Source organism: Caretta caretta, chromosome 2, assembly GCF_965140235.1.
Source record: "Caretta caretta isolate rCarCar2 chromosome 2, rCarCar1.hap1, whole genome shotgun sequence".
Lineage (NCBI taxonomy): Eukaryota > Metazoa > Chordata > Testudines > Cheloniidae > Caretta > Caretta caretta.
Window position 1 is genome coordinate 270,355,687 of NC_134207.1, and position 15,834 is coordinate 270,371,520.

General features: G+C 60.7%; 1 protein-coding gene across 3 annotated transcripts; it reads left to right on the forward strand.

Annotated features, from left to right (window-relative positions):
* Positions 1 to 4,837: 4,837 nt before the first annotated feature.
* On the forward strand, positions 4,838 to 11,138 carry LOC142068401 (uncharacterized). 3 transcript variants are annotated; one of them, XM_075126098.1, is made up of 3 exons: positions 4,838 to 4,988; positions 8,508 to 8,755; positions 9,915 to 11,138. In XM_075126098.1, exons 2-3 carry the CDS (start codon positions 8,653 to 8,655, stop codon positions 10,982 to 10,984), a joined length of 1,173 nt encoding a protein of 390 aa, XP_074982199.1. In that variant the 5' UTR covers positions 4,838 to 4,988; positions 8,508 to 8,652; the 3' UTR covers positions 10,985 to 11,138. The 3 variants fall into 3 exon arrangements, with proteins under 3 accessions (XP_074982199.1, XP_074982201.1, XP_074982200.1); XM_075126100.1 differs by lacking the exon at positions 4,838 to 4,988 and adding an exon at positions 5,022 to 5,116; XM_075126099.1 differs by lacking the exon at positions 4,838 to 4,988 and adding an exon at positions 5,234 to 5,281.
* Positions 11,139 to 15,834: the final 4,696 nt, after the last annotated feature.

Consider the following 15,834-nt stretch of genomic DNA (forward strand, 5'->3'; position numbering starts at 1 on the left):
TGCGCCTCAAACTCCTTTATCCTTCTTCCCAGAGCCACGTAGCCTGCAGTGATCCGCTCAAGGTCATTCTTGGCAGTATCATTGGTGCCCACGTGGAGAAGCAGGAAGGGGTAGCGATCCGAGGGCTTGATGAGTCTCGGCAGTCTCTCCGTCACATCGCAAATCTTAGCCCCTGGCAAGCAGCAGACTTCTCGGTTTTCCCGGTTGGGGTGGCAGATAGATGACTCAGTCCCCCGGAGGAGAGAGTCCCCGACCACCACCACCCGCCTTCTCCTCTTGGGAGCGGTGGTTGTGGAACCCCCAACCTCAGGACATCGCATCTCATGCCTTCCAATCGGCGGAGTCTCCTTCTGCTCCCTTCCCTCAGACGTATCATCTGGTCCACTCTCCGCCTTAGGACCTGTGGAGAGAACTTGAAAACGGTTACTTACCTGTATCTGCGTTGCTGGTACATGGACGCTCCCCTTTCTTCTTCTGGAGGTCACATGCTGCCAAATTTCTTCACCATTCTCCTGTCCCCGCTGCGCAGCCTGCTCTGAATCTTGTGCCCGTAGAAGCATATCCTGACATCCATCCAGGAAATCTTCAGTTTCTCTTATGCAACGCAGGGTCGATACCTGTTGCTCCAGACCTTGAACCTTCTCTTCCAATAATGGAGACCAGCTTGCACTTTGTACAGACAAAGTCGCTTCCGTCCTGTGGAAGAAAGACAAACATGGCACATCCAGTGCAGGTCACAAGAGCTGAACACTCCCCATCCATATTACCCTCCTTCTTCGAGCTTCCTCAGGAGATGCAGTAACTACTCAGAGAATCCGGCAAGATGTAAGCCTCAGTGGGCTCTCCCCAGGCGAACTCCCAGGCAAACTCCTGCTGTTAGCTGCTCTGCTGTTAGCTGCTGATTGGCTTTTTATACAGTCAGGCCCACTTAAGGCTCACCTGGAACAAAGCACTCCCAATTCCCATCCTTTTCAAACAACCAATCAAGCACATGGTCAAACTGTCCTCACAACAAACACTCAGATACTCACCAACACAGCCTCCTTAATGCAGCCCTTAGCGTACCTCCTCTCAGGCAGATCCCAGGCAAACTCCCTCTGTTAGCCTCTCTGCTGTTCGCTGCTCACAGAGTGAACAGCTCTTTCATCTAGTGGAGAAAGGCAGAACAAGAACCAATGACAGGAAGGTATAGCCAGGCAAATTCAACTTAGAACTAAAGCACAAATTTAACAGTGAGGGTGACTAACCACTGGAACAAACTACCAATGGAAGTGACTGATTCTCCACCTCAATGTCTTCAAATCCAGACTGGATTCCTTCAGGAGGATGGTGTAGCCAAACCCAAACTACTGGGCTCATTTCCCAGGGGATGCCTTACTGCTAAATGGTGAACTAGCACTCAGCTGAGCCCTCGAGGGTTAACACAGTGTTAATGTAGCCTCACACTCTACTGAGGCAGCACACATGGAGGGAGGGGAGACAGCATGGCAGAGAGACAGAGACACACACCCTGTGTGTGGGGGAGAGAGAGGGATGGGCATTGCCCCTTTAAGTACATTGCCTTTTTAAGTAGATCAGCAAGTTGAGACAACAGCTGCTGCCCACAAACTCCCTCCATCCTGAGCCCTGTCCTGTGTCCCCCCACCTTCCTGCTCTATGGAAGATGGGGTAAGCGGGGTGCAGGAGCGGGGGAAGGGGGACACCCTGACATTACACACACACCCCCGCAAGCAGGAGGCTCCCAGGAGCAGCTCCAAGGCAGAGGGCAGGAGCAGCACAGGGCAGTGGGAAGAGGGACAGCTGAACTGCCAGCAATGGATAACCTGCAGGGGGGCTGCCACACAGGGAACTTAGGGGAGCTGAGAGTGGGGCTGCCGGCCCACCCTGGTTCCAAGCCCCCACCAGGGAGCTCAAAGGGGCTGCTCTTCCTGCAAGCAGTGGACAAAGCAGGCAGCTGCCAAATGACGTTATAAGGGAGCACTGCACAACTTTACACAAGCATGTTCCCTAATTGATCAGCAAGGTAACAATGGAACAACGTTAACTGGGATGATTTTAAGTGAGGAGTTCCTGTATTATTTAATTTCTGTTGCCGTAGTGTCTAGGAGCCTTGGTCATGGCCCGGGACCCCACGTGCTAGGTGCTGTACAAACACAGCACAAAAAGTCAGTCCCTGCCTCCAGTAACTTCCAATCTGAGATTTCAAGCTCTCATACCTCCAGTCCTCTGCCGTTAGAACCCCTGTCTGGCAGGGACCCGCCAGGAGGATTTGGGAGTGGCGGGGGGTGCAGTGTGGTGCAGTGCAGCAGCGAGGGGATATCATTAGAGTGTCTAGATTTGCTTTTTATGAGAACATATGTCACCTGGAGAACTCAGACGCTGCCTTGGTATCACCACGGTTCAGACACAGGCCATCCTCTCCCCCCAGCCAGTCCAGTTTTCAGTATTTGTGTAACTTCACACACAGATTGAAATGAACCTTTAAAAATGATTCAAGTGTGGAGGCTGAGCCCAAATCCTTCCCTGGGGAGCCCTCTGCCCCGCCCCGTCCCGCACAGGGCAGAGGGACTTTGTCAACATCACAGCTAGGCACTGAGCCCCAGATTGTCCACGATGTCTCGGTGCCTAATTCCCAATGGGACTTGGGTAACTAAATAACTTTGAGGATCTGGCTATTAACCCCAGACTGTGATTCTCTTCCCAAAGCAGGCTGTGCAGGCCCCAACCTGGGAACTGTGTCTAAGCTGGAGTGAAGGGATCCCAAGGGAGAGAGAGGAATCCCAGATGCCCCGGGCATGGGCAATTGACGCTGAACTCCCCCCGAGCCATTCAGGGTCAATAACCCTCCTAAAGCAGAGACTACTGGGGGAGAGGATGAAATAGATGGAAACACACCCTGGGAGCCTTCTCCGGTGGGACCCTAGCCCCGAGAGCCACAGCCTGAGGCTGGGCTGGGGGGCCTCCTGGCTGCCCCTACTGGAGGCTGTAGAGGCTGGGGTCTGTGTCACAGCTGAGGAATTGTGAGGCTCCACCCCTTGCTGCAGAAGAGCGCTTGGCGACTAAGCTCTTGTATCGCAGCTCAGGGCCAGGCTCTCAGCTTGGGTAAATCAACACAGCTCCAAGGGCTGCGGACATCATGTGAAGAAGTCCATCAGCCAGGCGTAACTGCCTCAGTGCTGTCTGTCTGAGGCTGCAGGTCGCCTGAGACAGTAGCCCTGAGAGGGGCACCCAGCCGCATTCATCCCAATGGGGAGTTGACTTTGAAACTTGAGGAGGGCCATTGCATGCCAACAGTGGCAGCTGCTTGTGGCTCATCGTTTTTAACAAGAACATCCATCGAACGTGCTTCTCCTACAGTCCCAACCTGCCTCCTGCTTTTCCCAACCTCCCATTGCTCCCACTTCCACCCTAGCCCAGCAGCGCCGTCCGGTGGGGTTAGCACACAATCCCCCAGGACAGTGACAACGGGGAAGGCTGGGGTAGCAGAAAATACGCTGCCTTTAACATCAGGTAGCCCCCAAGGCCGGACGGCACCATTGCGATCCTCACGTCTGACTTCAGAGACCTGCCCCACGATGCTTCCGAGAGCAGAGCCGTTAGAAACACCTCCAGTCTCGACGTAAAACCGGTCCGGGCTGGAGAACGCCCCCCCCAGCAGGGCTGGGTAGGGGCGTGGTGACACCGCCCAAGCCCTGGGCCCGGCCACAGGCTGTCCGTCCCGTCGGGGGGGGGAGGGGAATGCGGGGGCGCCAGGAGCTGGCCCGGCCACGGGCTGCCCGTCCCGTCGGGGGGGGGGGGACGTGGGGGCCCCGGGAGCTGGGCCCGGCCGCGGGCTGCCCGTCCCGTCGGGGGGGGGAGGGGAATGCGGGGGCGCCAGGAGCTGGGCCCGGCCACGGGCTGCCCGTCCCGTCGGGGGGGGGAGGGGAATGCGGGGGCCCCGGGAGCTGGGCCCGGCCACGGGCTGCCCGTCCCGTCGGGGGGGGGGGGGGAAGCGGGGGCCCCGGGAGCTGGGCCCGGCCGCGGGCTGCCCGTCCCGTCGGGGGGGGGCCGCGGGGGCCCCGGGAGCTGGGGGCAGCCGCGGGCTGCCCGTCCCGTCGGGGGGGGGCCGCGGGGGCCCCGGGAGCTGGGGGCGGCCGCGGGCTGCCCGTCCCGTCGGGGGGGGGGGCCGCGGGGGCCCCGGGAGCTGGGGGCGGCCGCGGGCTGCCCGTCCCGTCGGGGGGGGGAGGGGAATGCGGGGGCCCCGGGAGCTGGGCCCGGCCGGGCTGCCCGTCCCGTCGGGGGGGGGGGGGAAGCGGGGGCCCCGGGAGCTGGGCCCGGCCGCGGGCTGCCCGTCCCGTCGGGGGGGGGGGGGGAAGCGGGGGCCCCGGGAGCTGGGCCCGGCCGGGCTGCCCGTCCCGTCGGGGGGGGGGGGGAAGCGGGGGCCCCGGGAGCTGGCCCGGCCACGGGCTGCCCGTCCCGTCGGGGGGGGGAGGGGAATGCGGGGGCCCCGGGAGCTGGGCCCGGCCACGGGCTGCCCGTCCCGTCGGGGGGGGGAGGGGAATGCGGGGGCCCCGGGAGCTGGGCCCGGCCATGGGCTGCCCGTCCCGTCGGGGGGGGGAATGCGGGGGCCCCGGGAGCTGGGCCCGGCCGCGGGCTGCCCGTCCCGTCGGGGGGGGGGGGGAATGCGGGGGCCCCGGGAGCTGGGGGCGGGAGGCGCCGGGCACGTGGCGCTGGCTCTGCCCGCAGCAGCCCGGGCAGCTGCCTGAACGGCCATAGAGCGCGGGCTCCGCCAGGGAGCAGAGCGGCCCCGAGCCATAGAGCGGAGCGGCGCTGTGCGGGCTAGAGGGGCTGCGGATTAACCATAGAGCGCGGGCTCCGCCAGGGAGCAGAGCGGCCCCGAGCCATAGAGCGGCGCTGGGCGGGCTAGAGGGGCCGCCTCGGACCCCAGAGCTGAGCCGCCCCGGGGGGCTGAGGGGCCCGCGCCCGCCGCTGGCCGCCTGGGATCCGAGGTTGGTTGGCGGTCGGGGCCCCGCTGCGTCTCGCGGGCATCGCAGAGAGCGCGGGCCGAGTCCGACCCGCGGCAGCGCGAGACCCGGGGGCGAGCAGAGCCCCGGGGCGTTGCCATGGGGGCGCTCCGGTGAGGGGGCGTTGCCATGGGGACGGGAGGCGCGCTCCGGTGAGGGGGCGCCCGGGGCGTTGCCATGGGGACCGGAGGCGCGCTCCGGTGAGGGGGCGTTGCCATGGGGACGGGAGGCGCGCTCCGGTGAGGGGGCGTTGCCATGGGGACGGGAGGCGCGCTCAGGTGAGGGGGCGCCTGGGGCGTTGCCATGGGGACCGGAGGCGCGCTCCGGTGAGGGGGCGCCCGGGGCGTTGCCATGGGGACGGGAGGCGCGCTCCGGTGAGGGGGCGTTGCCATGGGGACGGGGCGCAGGCAGGGACAGGGCTCCAGCTGATCACTCGGAGTCGCCCTGGCTCTCCTTGCAAGGCGCTGTCGTGGAGCCATCCCGGCCGTACCCCATGTGCAGCGCCTCCCTGGCCCAGTTCTGTATCCCCCCAGGGCCCCACCACGGGGTCATCTTGGAGATTCTGCCCACGCCAGCCCAGCTCCAGGGGCACCAAGGGCGACAACTGCAGGGGTTGAGCCCCCGCCCTGCTCCACGGGGTGCCGTGAGATTAGCCACTACAGGCACCCTAGACATGTGCGGTGAAACCCCACAACGAGGCGGGTGGTAGAGCCAGCATGCAGCGGAAGTGTCACCGCACTGATCAGCCATGTGGCTGCAGAGGCCTGGCCCAGTGCATACCCTGCAAAGTGGGGATTGCCCAGAGCAGATACTAGGTCAGAGGAAAGAACTGTATTTTGCTTGGAGCTGAAGTTCAGAGTAATTCTGATTAAATTGGAATGCAGCGTGTTATGTCCAGGTGAAGTCAGTGTGGTCACTGCAGATGGCAAACAGCAATTCGGGGAATGCACCTGACGCTTCTTAGAATCATAGAATATCAGGGTTGGAAGGGATCTCAGGAGGTCATCTAGTCCAACCCCCTGCTCAAAGCAGGACCAATCCCCAACTAAATCATCCCAGCCAGGGCTTTGTCAAGCCTGACCTTACAAACTTCTAAGGAAGGAGATTCTACCACCTCCCTAGGTAACGCATTCCAGTGTTTCACCACCCCCTTAGTGAAAAAGTTTTTCCTAATATCCAACCTAAACCTCCCCCACTGCAACTTGAGACTATTACTCCTTGTCCTGTCCTCTTCTACCACTGAGAATAGTCTAGAACCATCCTCTCTGGAACCACCTCTCAGGTAGTTGAAAGCAGCTATCAAATCCCCCCTCATTCTTCTCTTCCGCAGACTAAACAATCCCAGTTCCCTCAGCCTCTCCTCATAAGTCATGTGTTCCAGACCCCTAATCATTTTTGTTGCTCTTCGCTGGACTCTTTCCAATTTATCCACATCCTGCTTGTAGTGTGGGGCCCAAAACTGGACACAGTACTCCAGATGAGGCCTCACCAATGTCGAATAGAGGGGGACGATCACGTCCCTCGATCTGCTTGCTATGCCCCTACTTATACAATAGACTCATAGACTTTAAGGCCAGAGGGGACTATCATGATCATCTGCTCTGACCTGAACATTGCAGGCCGCAGAACCTCGCCCACCCACTCTTGTAATAGACCCCTAACCTCTGGCTGAGTTACTGATGTCCTCACATCATGATTTAAAGACTTCAAGTTACAGAGAATCCACCATTTATACTAGTTTATACCTGCAAGTGTCCTGGGCCCCATGCTGCAGAGGAAGGTGAAAACCCCCCAGGGTCTTTGCCAGTCTAACCTAGGGGAAAATTCCTTCCTGACACCAAATACTCAGAGCATGTGGGCAAGACCCGCCAGCCAGACACGTGGGAGAGAATTCTCAGTAGTAACTCAGCCCTTGCCAGCTAGTGTCCCGTCACTGGCTGTTGGAGATATTTGCTGCTAGCAGTTGCAGATCGGCTCCATGCCATTGTAGGCAGTCTCGTCATATTGTCCCCTCCATAAACTGACCAAGTTCAGTCTTGAAGGCAGTTCCATTTTTTGCTCTCACTGCTCCCCTTGGGAGTCTGCTCCAGAACTTCACTCCTCTGATGGTCAGAAACCTTCGCCTGATTTCAAGCCTAAACTTACTGATGCCCAGTTAGAATCCATTTATTCTTATGTCCACAATGGCGCTTAACTTAAATAACTCCTCTTCCTCCCTGGTCTTTCTGTATCATTGGTGAAATATTCTGTACTTTTAACTCCATTGTGTTACTGGTTCAAGTAGCATTGTTGTGGGTATGTGTAACTGGCCAAGAGGGTGCTCTGCAGCAGGGTGTGAGCATCCCTATAACACTTCAGTACAGATCAGGGCCTCCCTGGGATATGGGGTGTCTGATTCCAAGCACCTCACGCCTGCTTTGGAGAGTTTGCCACCAGTGGGAGGCAACACAAAGCAGCTTGTAACATCTTTACATAGGGGGAAATGTTGTTGGACTAGTAGAGGGTGTCTTGTTGGAGGAAGATGGAAAATCCCCTTCACACAAAACCCATCGCTGTTTGTGCTAGGAGAATGCAGGAGTCTTTCAAAACCCTGTCCGAGTGCCACAGAACCCACTGGAGCCAGTAAGGCAGAAACCATGCAATTAGGTCCCTTAGTCCTTGCCACCATTCTCACCTGATTGACATTCCCGCACCAATGGGGCTGGCTTAAGGCACTCCAGGGCCCTCAGCCCATCTCATCCTGGGAGCCCCTCATATACAAGAAGGCCTGGTCCAAGCCCGTCAGCAGGAGCCTGCTCAGCCCTGGAGGTGGTGGTGAGGCCCACAGTTCCCTCCCCAACACGCATCAGCGACTCCTCCCCCTTCTGGAGGCTGTCTGCAGGCTCAGGCAGACATTTGGACCAGTTACACTCTTCATGTTTTCAAGATTTTCTTCACAGCAGTGAGGGCTAGGAACACAATTTAAAAAACCAGCCAAACACACAAACAACTAGTCATGATTCTGATGCCAGCGTGTGACTCCAGGAACCAGACCCTGAGGCAAGGGCCTGTACTGCCTATGCCTTAATCCAGCCCTGCTCGCAGAGTGTAGGTGTGCAACACAACCCAGGCCTCCTCCTGCCCCCTTCCCACGCAGTTTGTACCAGGAAGGCACAGGCTGTGGAGATTCTCGGAGCGGGGGAGCCAGCAGCCTTGCAGCGCTCACACACTCTGTGGGGTGCGGAAGAGGCAGGCAGCTGAGACCCTTCAGGGGCAGGCGAGAGCCAGGTCTGCTGGATCCAAGCTTCCGAAGGGAACAACTCAAAGCAAGCCTGCCCAACCCCAGTCCTTGATCCCCAGGAACCCATTCCCCTGCTACACCAGCCACTCTCCCCTGTGCCCCAGGAGCAGACTGCAGTGATTAGCTCCCCATCCTTGGAGCCCGTTGTGTGCTGAAGGGGAGCCAGTTCGTGGCTGTTTGTCTCTGGCGTAAGGGATCATTGGGAACGTTTGGTTCGTTTACAGGATGTTCAGCGAGGCCAAAAGCTGCTCTGGACCCACAGGCAGCCCCAGCCTGCCGTGCCAGGGAGTCTCCTAGCTGCTGCTCAGGGAGCTGGGGTGCTCTGCTTTCTGCTGTTCCCACGCTGCACTGTAACGCCCAGCTGCAGCCATGCGACGGAGGGGCCGCTTCAATGCACGCAAGAAACGCGCAGCACGGCGCCACTACTACGACCTGCCCAAGGAGACCGCGAGAGCAGCCAAGGCTATCGCAGGTACGGCCTGGTCCCTTGCTCGGAGCCAGGCACGGGGCGGGACACAGGAAAGGCACTTGCTTGCTGCTTCGGAAAGGGTGACACCCCCCAGTGCAGAGCAATCAGTGGTGCGTCATCCTGCTGGGCACGCTTGTCCCTTGTGGGCTTCATTGGGAGTTGAGGTACTTGGCACCTCAGAGGGCCAGGCTTGGGCAGGCTGTGCCCAGTTAGCGGCAATGCTTCAGAGAACATGGGAGCCTCATGCTCTGCGTGATTTCTGCTGGGTATGACGTGCCATGACCCACCTCTGTTTGTGCATGTGCAGGCACTCCTCCAGCACCAGGGTGTCCCGGGGCTGGGTGTGAAGCCACTGGAGCTGTGCAGGGTGTGTCCCAGAGCTCCCAGTGCAGGCATGGAAAATGCTGTTAAGCTGGAGCTCAGCTTGAGAGCGCGCATCGGTAATCCAGGGTGAAATCCACCCCAGCATGATGCCGTTTTCCCCACACCAGGTACTACAAACCCATGCCTGAAATCCAAGCATGCTAATGTAGGGACACCCAGAGAGCCTTAACTCTGTCCCGGAGTGGAGCCATGCAGTAATCATGGGCTATGATTAACATGATCCACTTTGTGCTCTGGACTAGATGAAACTGACCTGGGTGAGACCTCGTGGCCAGAGCACTGGCCTGGGACTTGGGAGATGTAGCATCTGTTCCCAGCTCTGCCTTGGGCAAGTCATCTCCCTCTGCCTTCGTTTCCGCAATCTAGGAAAGGCGCTTTGAGCTCTGGGTTGGAAAGTGTCAATAAAAGCTAGAAGAAAAGGAGTACTTGTGGCACCTTAGAGACTAACCAATTTATTTGAGCATGAGCTTTCGTGAGCTACAGCTCACTTCATCAGATGTAGCTCACGAAAGCTCATGCTCAAATAAATTGGTTAGTCTCTAAGGTGCCACAAGTACTCCTTTTCTTTTTGCGAATACAGACTAACATGGCTGTTCCTCTGAAATAAAAGCTAGGTAGGATCAGGAGTTTTTTCTCCTGGGGTCTCTCCATGCACGCACACACGTACCTACAGTTATTCCTGCACACGGGGGCCAGGATCCGTGGGACTCGTGTGACTCAGACCCAGCAGTTGGGGAGCTGGCATCTCAGGAGCTCATTCCTGACTCTGTCCCTACAGCAGCTGCAGAGCAGCCCGCCAAAGAGGAGCCGTTGGAGGAGGCGTACGCCACGTGCTGGCTGCCTCTGCCCAGGGAGGCGAAGGTGGAGCAGGGCTGTGAGTGCACGAGGTGTGAGGAGAGCTTCCACCAGCGGGCCGAGCTGCTGGCCCCCAAGACGACCGACGAGCAGAAAGTGCTGCTGATTTGCACGGAGTGCGGCTGGAGCTTCTCCTGCCCCAACAGCTTCATGCTGCACCGGTGCCTGCACAGCCGGGAGACGCTGCAGAAGCCCTACGCCTGCCCGCACTGTGGCCGCACCTTCAGCTACAAGACCAGCCTGGGGGTGCACCTGCGTGCCCACACGGGCGAGCGCCCCTTCATGTGCCCCTCCTGCAGGAAGAGTTTCAAGAGCAAGACCTACCTGGCGGTGCACCGGCGCGTTCACGCCCGCGTGCGGCCCTACGCGTGTGCCCAGTGCAGCAAGCGCTTCCTGCAGAAGCAAGACCTGACGGTCCACCAGCGTGTGCACAGCCAGGAGAGCCCCTTCCCCTGCTCCGAGTGCGGCCGGCGCTTCCGCTACACGTCGAGCCTGGCCGTCCATCAGCGCACGCACACCGGCGAGCGCCCCTTCCCCTGCTCCGAGTGCGGCCGGCATTTTAAGTACAAGACCAACCTGCTGATCCACCAGCGCAGGCACACCGGCGAGCGCCCCTACCCCTGCCCGCAGTGCGGCAAGAGCTTCACCTGCAGCACCAACCTCATCATGCACCAGATCACCCACGACAGGCAGGGCGCCCGGCAGCAGGAGGGGCCACGGGAGCCGCCGGCAGCCAGGCGGCGAGAGAGGGAGAGAGCCCACACGGCCGACCAGCCCTTCGTGTGTGCCGAGTGCGGCAAAGGATTCAAGAAGCATGGCTTCCTTATCATCCACCAGCGGACCCATTGCCCAGCGCCTGCTGGGACTAGCACAGAGCAGGCCGCTGGGCCAGGGAAAGCCACGTGCCCCCCTCCACACCTAGCCCTCACTCTCAACAGGGAGTTGCTTGGAGCACAAGGCACCGAGGGAGCATCTGGCCAAGGGACTTGCTAGCCACAAGTGAAAGGCCACAGGGGTGGGCTGGGCATGCCTGCTGTGTGCTCTACTGCAGGCTGGTGTGGCTGGGCCCAGCCCCTCCCTGAGCCTCGGGCATTGTGCCCCACACTGACTTCAGTGTGCTCTGAAATAAACCATTCCCCACATCCCAGCCGAACTGGCATTGTGTGTTAGCCTCTGGCCGCCAGAGGACGTGACACAGCCCAGAGGCTGCCCAGGGCCCAGCCCAGACCCGGCCCCACGCCAACTCATGCTGACAACTGACCCTACATAAGTACTCAGTAGGGCTGCCAGGCATCCGGGTTTCAACTGGAACGCCCGGTCAAAAAGGAGCCCTGGCGGCTCCAGTCAGCACCGCTGACTGGCCTGTTAAACGTCCGGCTGGCGGCGAAGTGGGGCTAAGGCAGGCTCCCTGCCTTCCCTGGCTCTGCGTGGCTCCCAGAAGCGGCCAGCATGTTCCTGTGGCCCCTAGGCACAGGGGTAGCCAGGGAGGCTCTGCGCGCTGCCCCCACCGCGAACGCCAACTCCGCAGCTCCCATTGGTTGGCTGCTTCCAGGAGCTGCACAGAGCCGGGGCAGGCAGGGAACCTACCTTAGCCCCACTGCACCGCTGACTGGGAGCTGCCTGAGGTAAGCACCACACAGCTGGAGCCCACACTCTGAACCCCCTCCTGCACCCTAACTCCCTCCCAGAGCCCACACCCCAACTCCTAGCCCCATCCTGGAGTCCACACCCCCATCTACAGCTGCTGCCCCAGCCTGAGCTCCCTCCCACACCCAAACTCCCTCCTGGACCCTTCACATCCTCCCACACCCCAACCCCACCCTGAGCCCCCTCCTGCACCCAAACTCCCTCCTGGAGCCCGCAACCCTTCCTGCACCTCAGCCCCCTGCCCTGAGCCTGCTCCCACACTCAGAATCCCTTGGCTCCAGCCCGGAGCCCCCTCCTACACCCCAAACCTCTCATCCCCAGCCCCACCACAGAGCCCTCACCCCCACCCCCTGCCCCAGCCCGGTGAAAGTGAGTGAGGGTGGGGGAGAGTGAGCAATGGAGGGGGGATGGAGTGAGTGGGGGTAGGGCCTCAGAGATGGGGCAGGGGGTGGGGCAAGGGTGTTAGGTTTTGTGTGATTAGAAAGTTGGCAACCCTAGTACTCAAGGCAGCTGGGCAGCCCCTGATCCCCTCCTACACAGGGTGAGCCTCAGTGCCTCCTGGTTGGAGGTCTCTGCTTGCCCCTTCCTGAATGCCCGGGTGGGCGAGTGCCAATGGGAGGTGGCAGCAGCTCATTGGCACAGGGGGCGGTAGAAGGTGGGGTTAATCAAGAAGCAAGAAACCCATGAGTGGGAGCCAAGGCAAAACATACTGGGGGTGGGGAGGAGAAAGGCCTGCGGGGCGGGCTCCCTGCAAGGGGGTGCACGGTAGCGGTTCCACTGCGGGGGAGAGCCCTCCCAGGATCAAAGGGGTGGGCACGAGTTGTTCCACCCCACGCTGAACCCGGGCAGCCGGGGCCGTGGTGCTGCCTTGGCCGCTGTTCCCGGCCAGGTGTGGGTTTCCCCTGCCTGTTGTATTGCCAGGAGCTGCCCTGCCTGCCCTCTGCAGGTCCTGGTATCGGCCTGGTGGCCCGTCCCGTCCCCATGAAGCCTGGCGAGGGCGACCGACTTCCGAATGCCCTGCCCTGCCCCTTCCCCCGAGGCCCCGCCCTGCCAGTGGGGAACTGACCTGGCCAAAGCTGGGTGGGAAGGGCTGACACCGGAGGAAGTGGTGTCACCCCAGCCCCACCTGCATGTCCTGCAGCCTCAGCAGCTGAGGCTCCAACCTCCCCATGACGCCCTCCCAAGGTCTGCAGGGCCTTTCCCCAGTGAAAGAGCCTTACACAATAATATCTTGAGCCTCTATTAACAATCACCAAAACCAGAAAGCACATGCTAAGCCTACAATGCTCCCCACTCCCAAGAAGACGGACAATCTTCCTGCTGGCCAGTCGGGATCAGATCATCTGGGGGACTCCAGCTTCCGTACGGTGTGGTTGGCAGGGTGTTGAGGTCTGGCAGCTCTGATCTTGGGGCTGGGTCCTGGAGTCGGTTCCCAAAGAACTTCCCTTTGGACCCCAGTTTATATAGTGCAACTTGAGTCCTGCTTAGCTGTATCTTCACCTATCATTTTACTAAATTATTACTAAACAATTCTCTAACCCATCCTAACGTATTGTAAAACAATTCTTTAACCAATCAGAGCCCACCACCTTAATTGATTTACACCCAGCAAAATTAGTGATGTAACAGAAACAATCAAAGAACCCGACAGAGACCAGACAGATAAACCATGGAGAAGTGGGGACCATAAAGACACAACAATAGAAGTCAAGATTTCACACCCACGACTGTTGGTAAGTGATTTCTTGCCAGACAGATTCAATCAACCAAGGTCCGCGGTAACCAGTGAAGCTGTTTCTTTCTCTGATGGTGGTGGGTGCTGTTAGGACAGGATCGCTTTCAACGGCCCAGTATTACCTGGGTTTAATGCAATTTAGGTGGCACGTGAGGATGTAAAGGATTCTTAGCACGTGGTGCTGCTGTCCTAATGTGGCTGCAGAGAAAGGCCTCAGACTATACGGGTCTGTCTGTCCGTCCATCTGCTGTCTTTTGTCAGACTCCCAGGTGAGCCCCGACTGCCTCCCACAGTCCTTTGTTCCCGAGCTGGGGAGATGCAGAGCAGGGGGTCGGGGGGTCCAGATCTCTCTGGTCAAGGGTTGCTGGATGTGAAAGTCCCAGCTACTGAGTTTGCCATGATCTTCTCAACAGCTCCGTCGATGAGGGGCCTAAGGCCCAAGGCAGGTAGGTGCCGTTCGCACCTGTGTCTTAGCCTGCCCAGAGAGCAGACAGACCTTTCCCACCCCCCAGGTAACAAGGCAGCATGTAGGGGAAACTGAGGCACACCAGGCTTCATGAAAATATTACAAAGAATTCCCACATCCAGCCCAGCCCAGCGGGGCAGATCTCAGCCCTGGGGCAGCCTCTGTCGACAGCCTGGCCTGAGCGGGGCTGTTCTGTTGCTGCTCAGCTCCGAGCAGCCCCTGGTGTGGGTCCAGCTGCCCAGAGTCCTGGGAACAGCCCCACCTCCCTGCTGCGCTTCGGACTTTGTCCTCCTTGGCCGGACCAGCCCTGCCTGGGGTAACGAGTGGCAGCTGGGCACGTCAGAGCCACCCCAGCACAGGGGCTCCTCAGTGCCTGCCTGGACCCTTGACAGCTGCCCCCACCCAGGAATCATTAACAAGCCCCTGGATCGCCCTTAACCCAGCGCAGGGAGAGCCCAGCCCCTGCCCCTTGGAGGCTGAGAGCAGCTGGGGCCCAGCCCAGCCCAGGCCTGGCAGGATGGGGAGGGGCTGCCTCCTTCTCCTTGGGCTCCTGCTGCAGCTCCAGGCTCCCTGTGCCAGGCAGGCTAGGGGGGGTAGGTGAGTTCACGGCTGCCCCTCCCCATGGTCCCAGCCAATGTGCCGGGCTCCCCCGTGCCCCAGCTAGGAGCAAACAAAGGGGGAGATGCAGGTGCCTCCTCTTTCCCCTCCTGGCCTGGCCTAGGAGACGCCCCAGCAGAGGTGCTGTCTGTAGCAAAGGGGGGGCTCTGGGTGCTGCCCCCCCCGACTGGCTCCAGGTCTGCTGGGTGATGACCACGCTGGGGTGGCCCCATGTGGAGGTGCGGCGCCCCCCGGGTGGCAGAACTCAAGAGCAGCTGTTCGCCGGGGGCTCCTCTGTTAGCCACGGCGGTCAAAGCTGCGAGCAGGGAAGATGAGGCCCCAGGGGCCGGCACTGCCAGGGACGTGCCCAGGGACTTGCACCTGGCCAGCTGAGCCAGAGCAGAGCTGACTGCCCCTCTGGCATCGCCAGTCAATTGCTCCAATGGGGGTGACCCTTTGGCTGCCCAACCCCCTTGTATTCTAGGGTCCAGCACACACCCCTGGCTGGCAGCATCTGGCCCCACCCCTCACACCTGGGCTACAAGCGCTGAGATGCCAGCAGGGACTGGCACCCCCACAGAGGGGGCCACCGCACCAGGTATGGCCCAACTCAGCTGCAGGGCCCAGTTCAGCCCTGGCCCCTCAATCACTCTTCCAACCCCCTGCCCTGCCCTGGTCTGCCAGTGCCCCTCACTCCCGAGCCACGGCCCCCCGCTAGCCCAGCCCTGCCCCCCACCAGCTGTGCCGGTGCCCCTCACTCCCGAGCCACGGCCCCCCGCTAGCCCAGCCCTGCCCCCCACCAGCTGTGCCGGTGCCCCTCACTCCCGAGCCACAGCCCCCCGCTAGCCCAGCCCTGCCCCCCACCAGCTGTGCCGGTGCCCCTCACTCCCGACCCGCAGCCCCTGCTCTGCCGGTGCTGGGTCACTCCTCCTGCCCTGGGTACCTGCTGTCCAGGTTCCTCCCGGGTCGGAGTCTCAGCTCAGGTTTTCTCACTCGGGAGGGGGGGCTGTTCCCCCAGATGTGCCCAGTGTGGCAGGGGGCAGCCCTGCCCCCCTTGGAGCACCTGCATGTCCTGGGCTGGGCACCTCTCCTGCCGCTGCACCCTGGGCTTCTGTCTCAGCTGGACCATGGGCTGTGTGCCAGGTAAGGGGGCTGCTCCCCTGGGCCTGGGGGAAGGAGGGTCCCATGCCCCAGTCCCCTGCCATTGCAGCATGGGGGTACCTGCCCCCTCACCCTTAGGGGCTCTGTCTCTCTTTACTTTGCCCCCAGGCCCACCGGGCCCTGGCAATGCCTGGTGAGGGGGAGGGGCCAGGGCTGGCGCTGGCTGCCTGTGTCCCTCTCACCCCATAGCCAGGATGCTGCTGGCGAGGCTGGCCCCACAGCTTGGTGGGGGGAGGG

Coding starts and splice junctions, on each gene's coding strand:
- LOC142068401 (XM_075126098.1), top strand. CDS start 8,653: ATGCGACGGAGGGGCCGCTTCAATGCACGCAAGAAACGCGCAGCACGG. Junction 8,756..9,914: donor AGCAGCCAAGGCTATCGCAG/GTACGGCCTGGT, acceptor CTGTCCCTACAG/CAGCTGCAGAGCAGCCCGCC.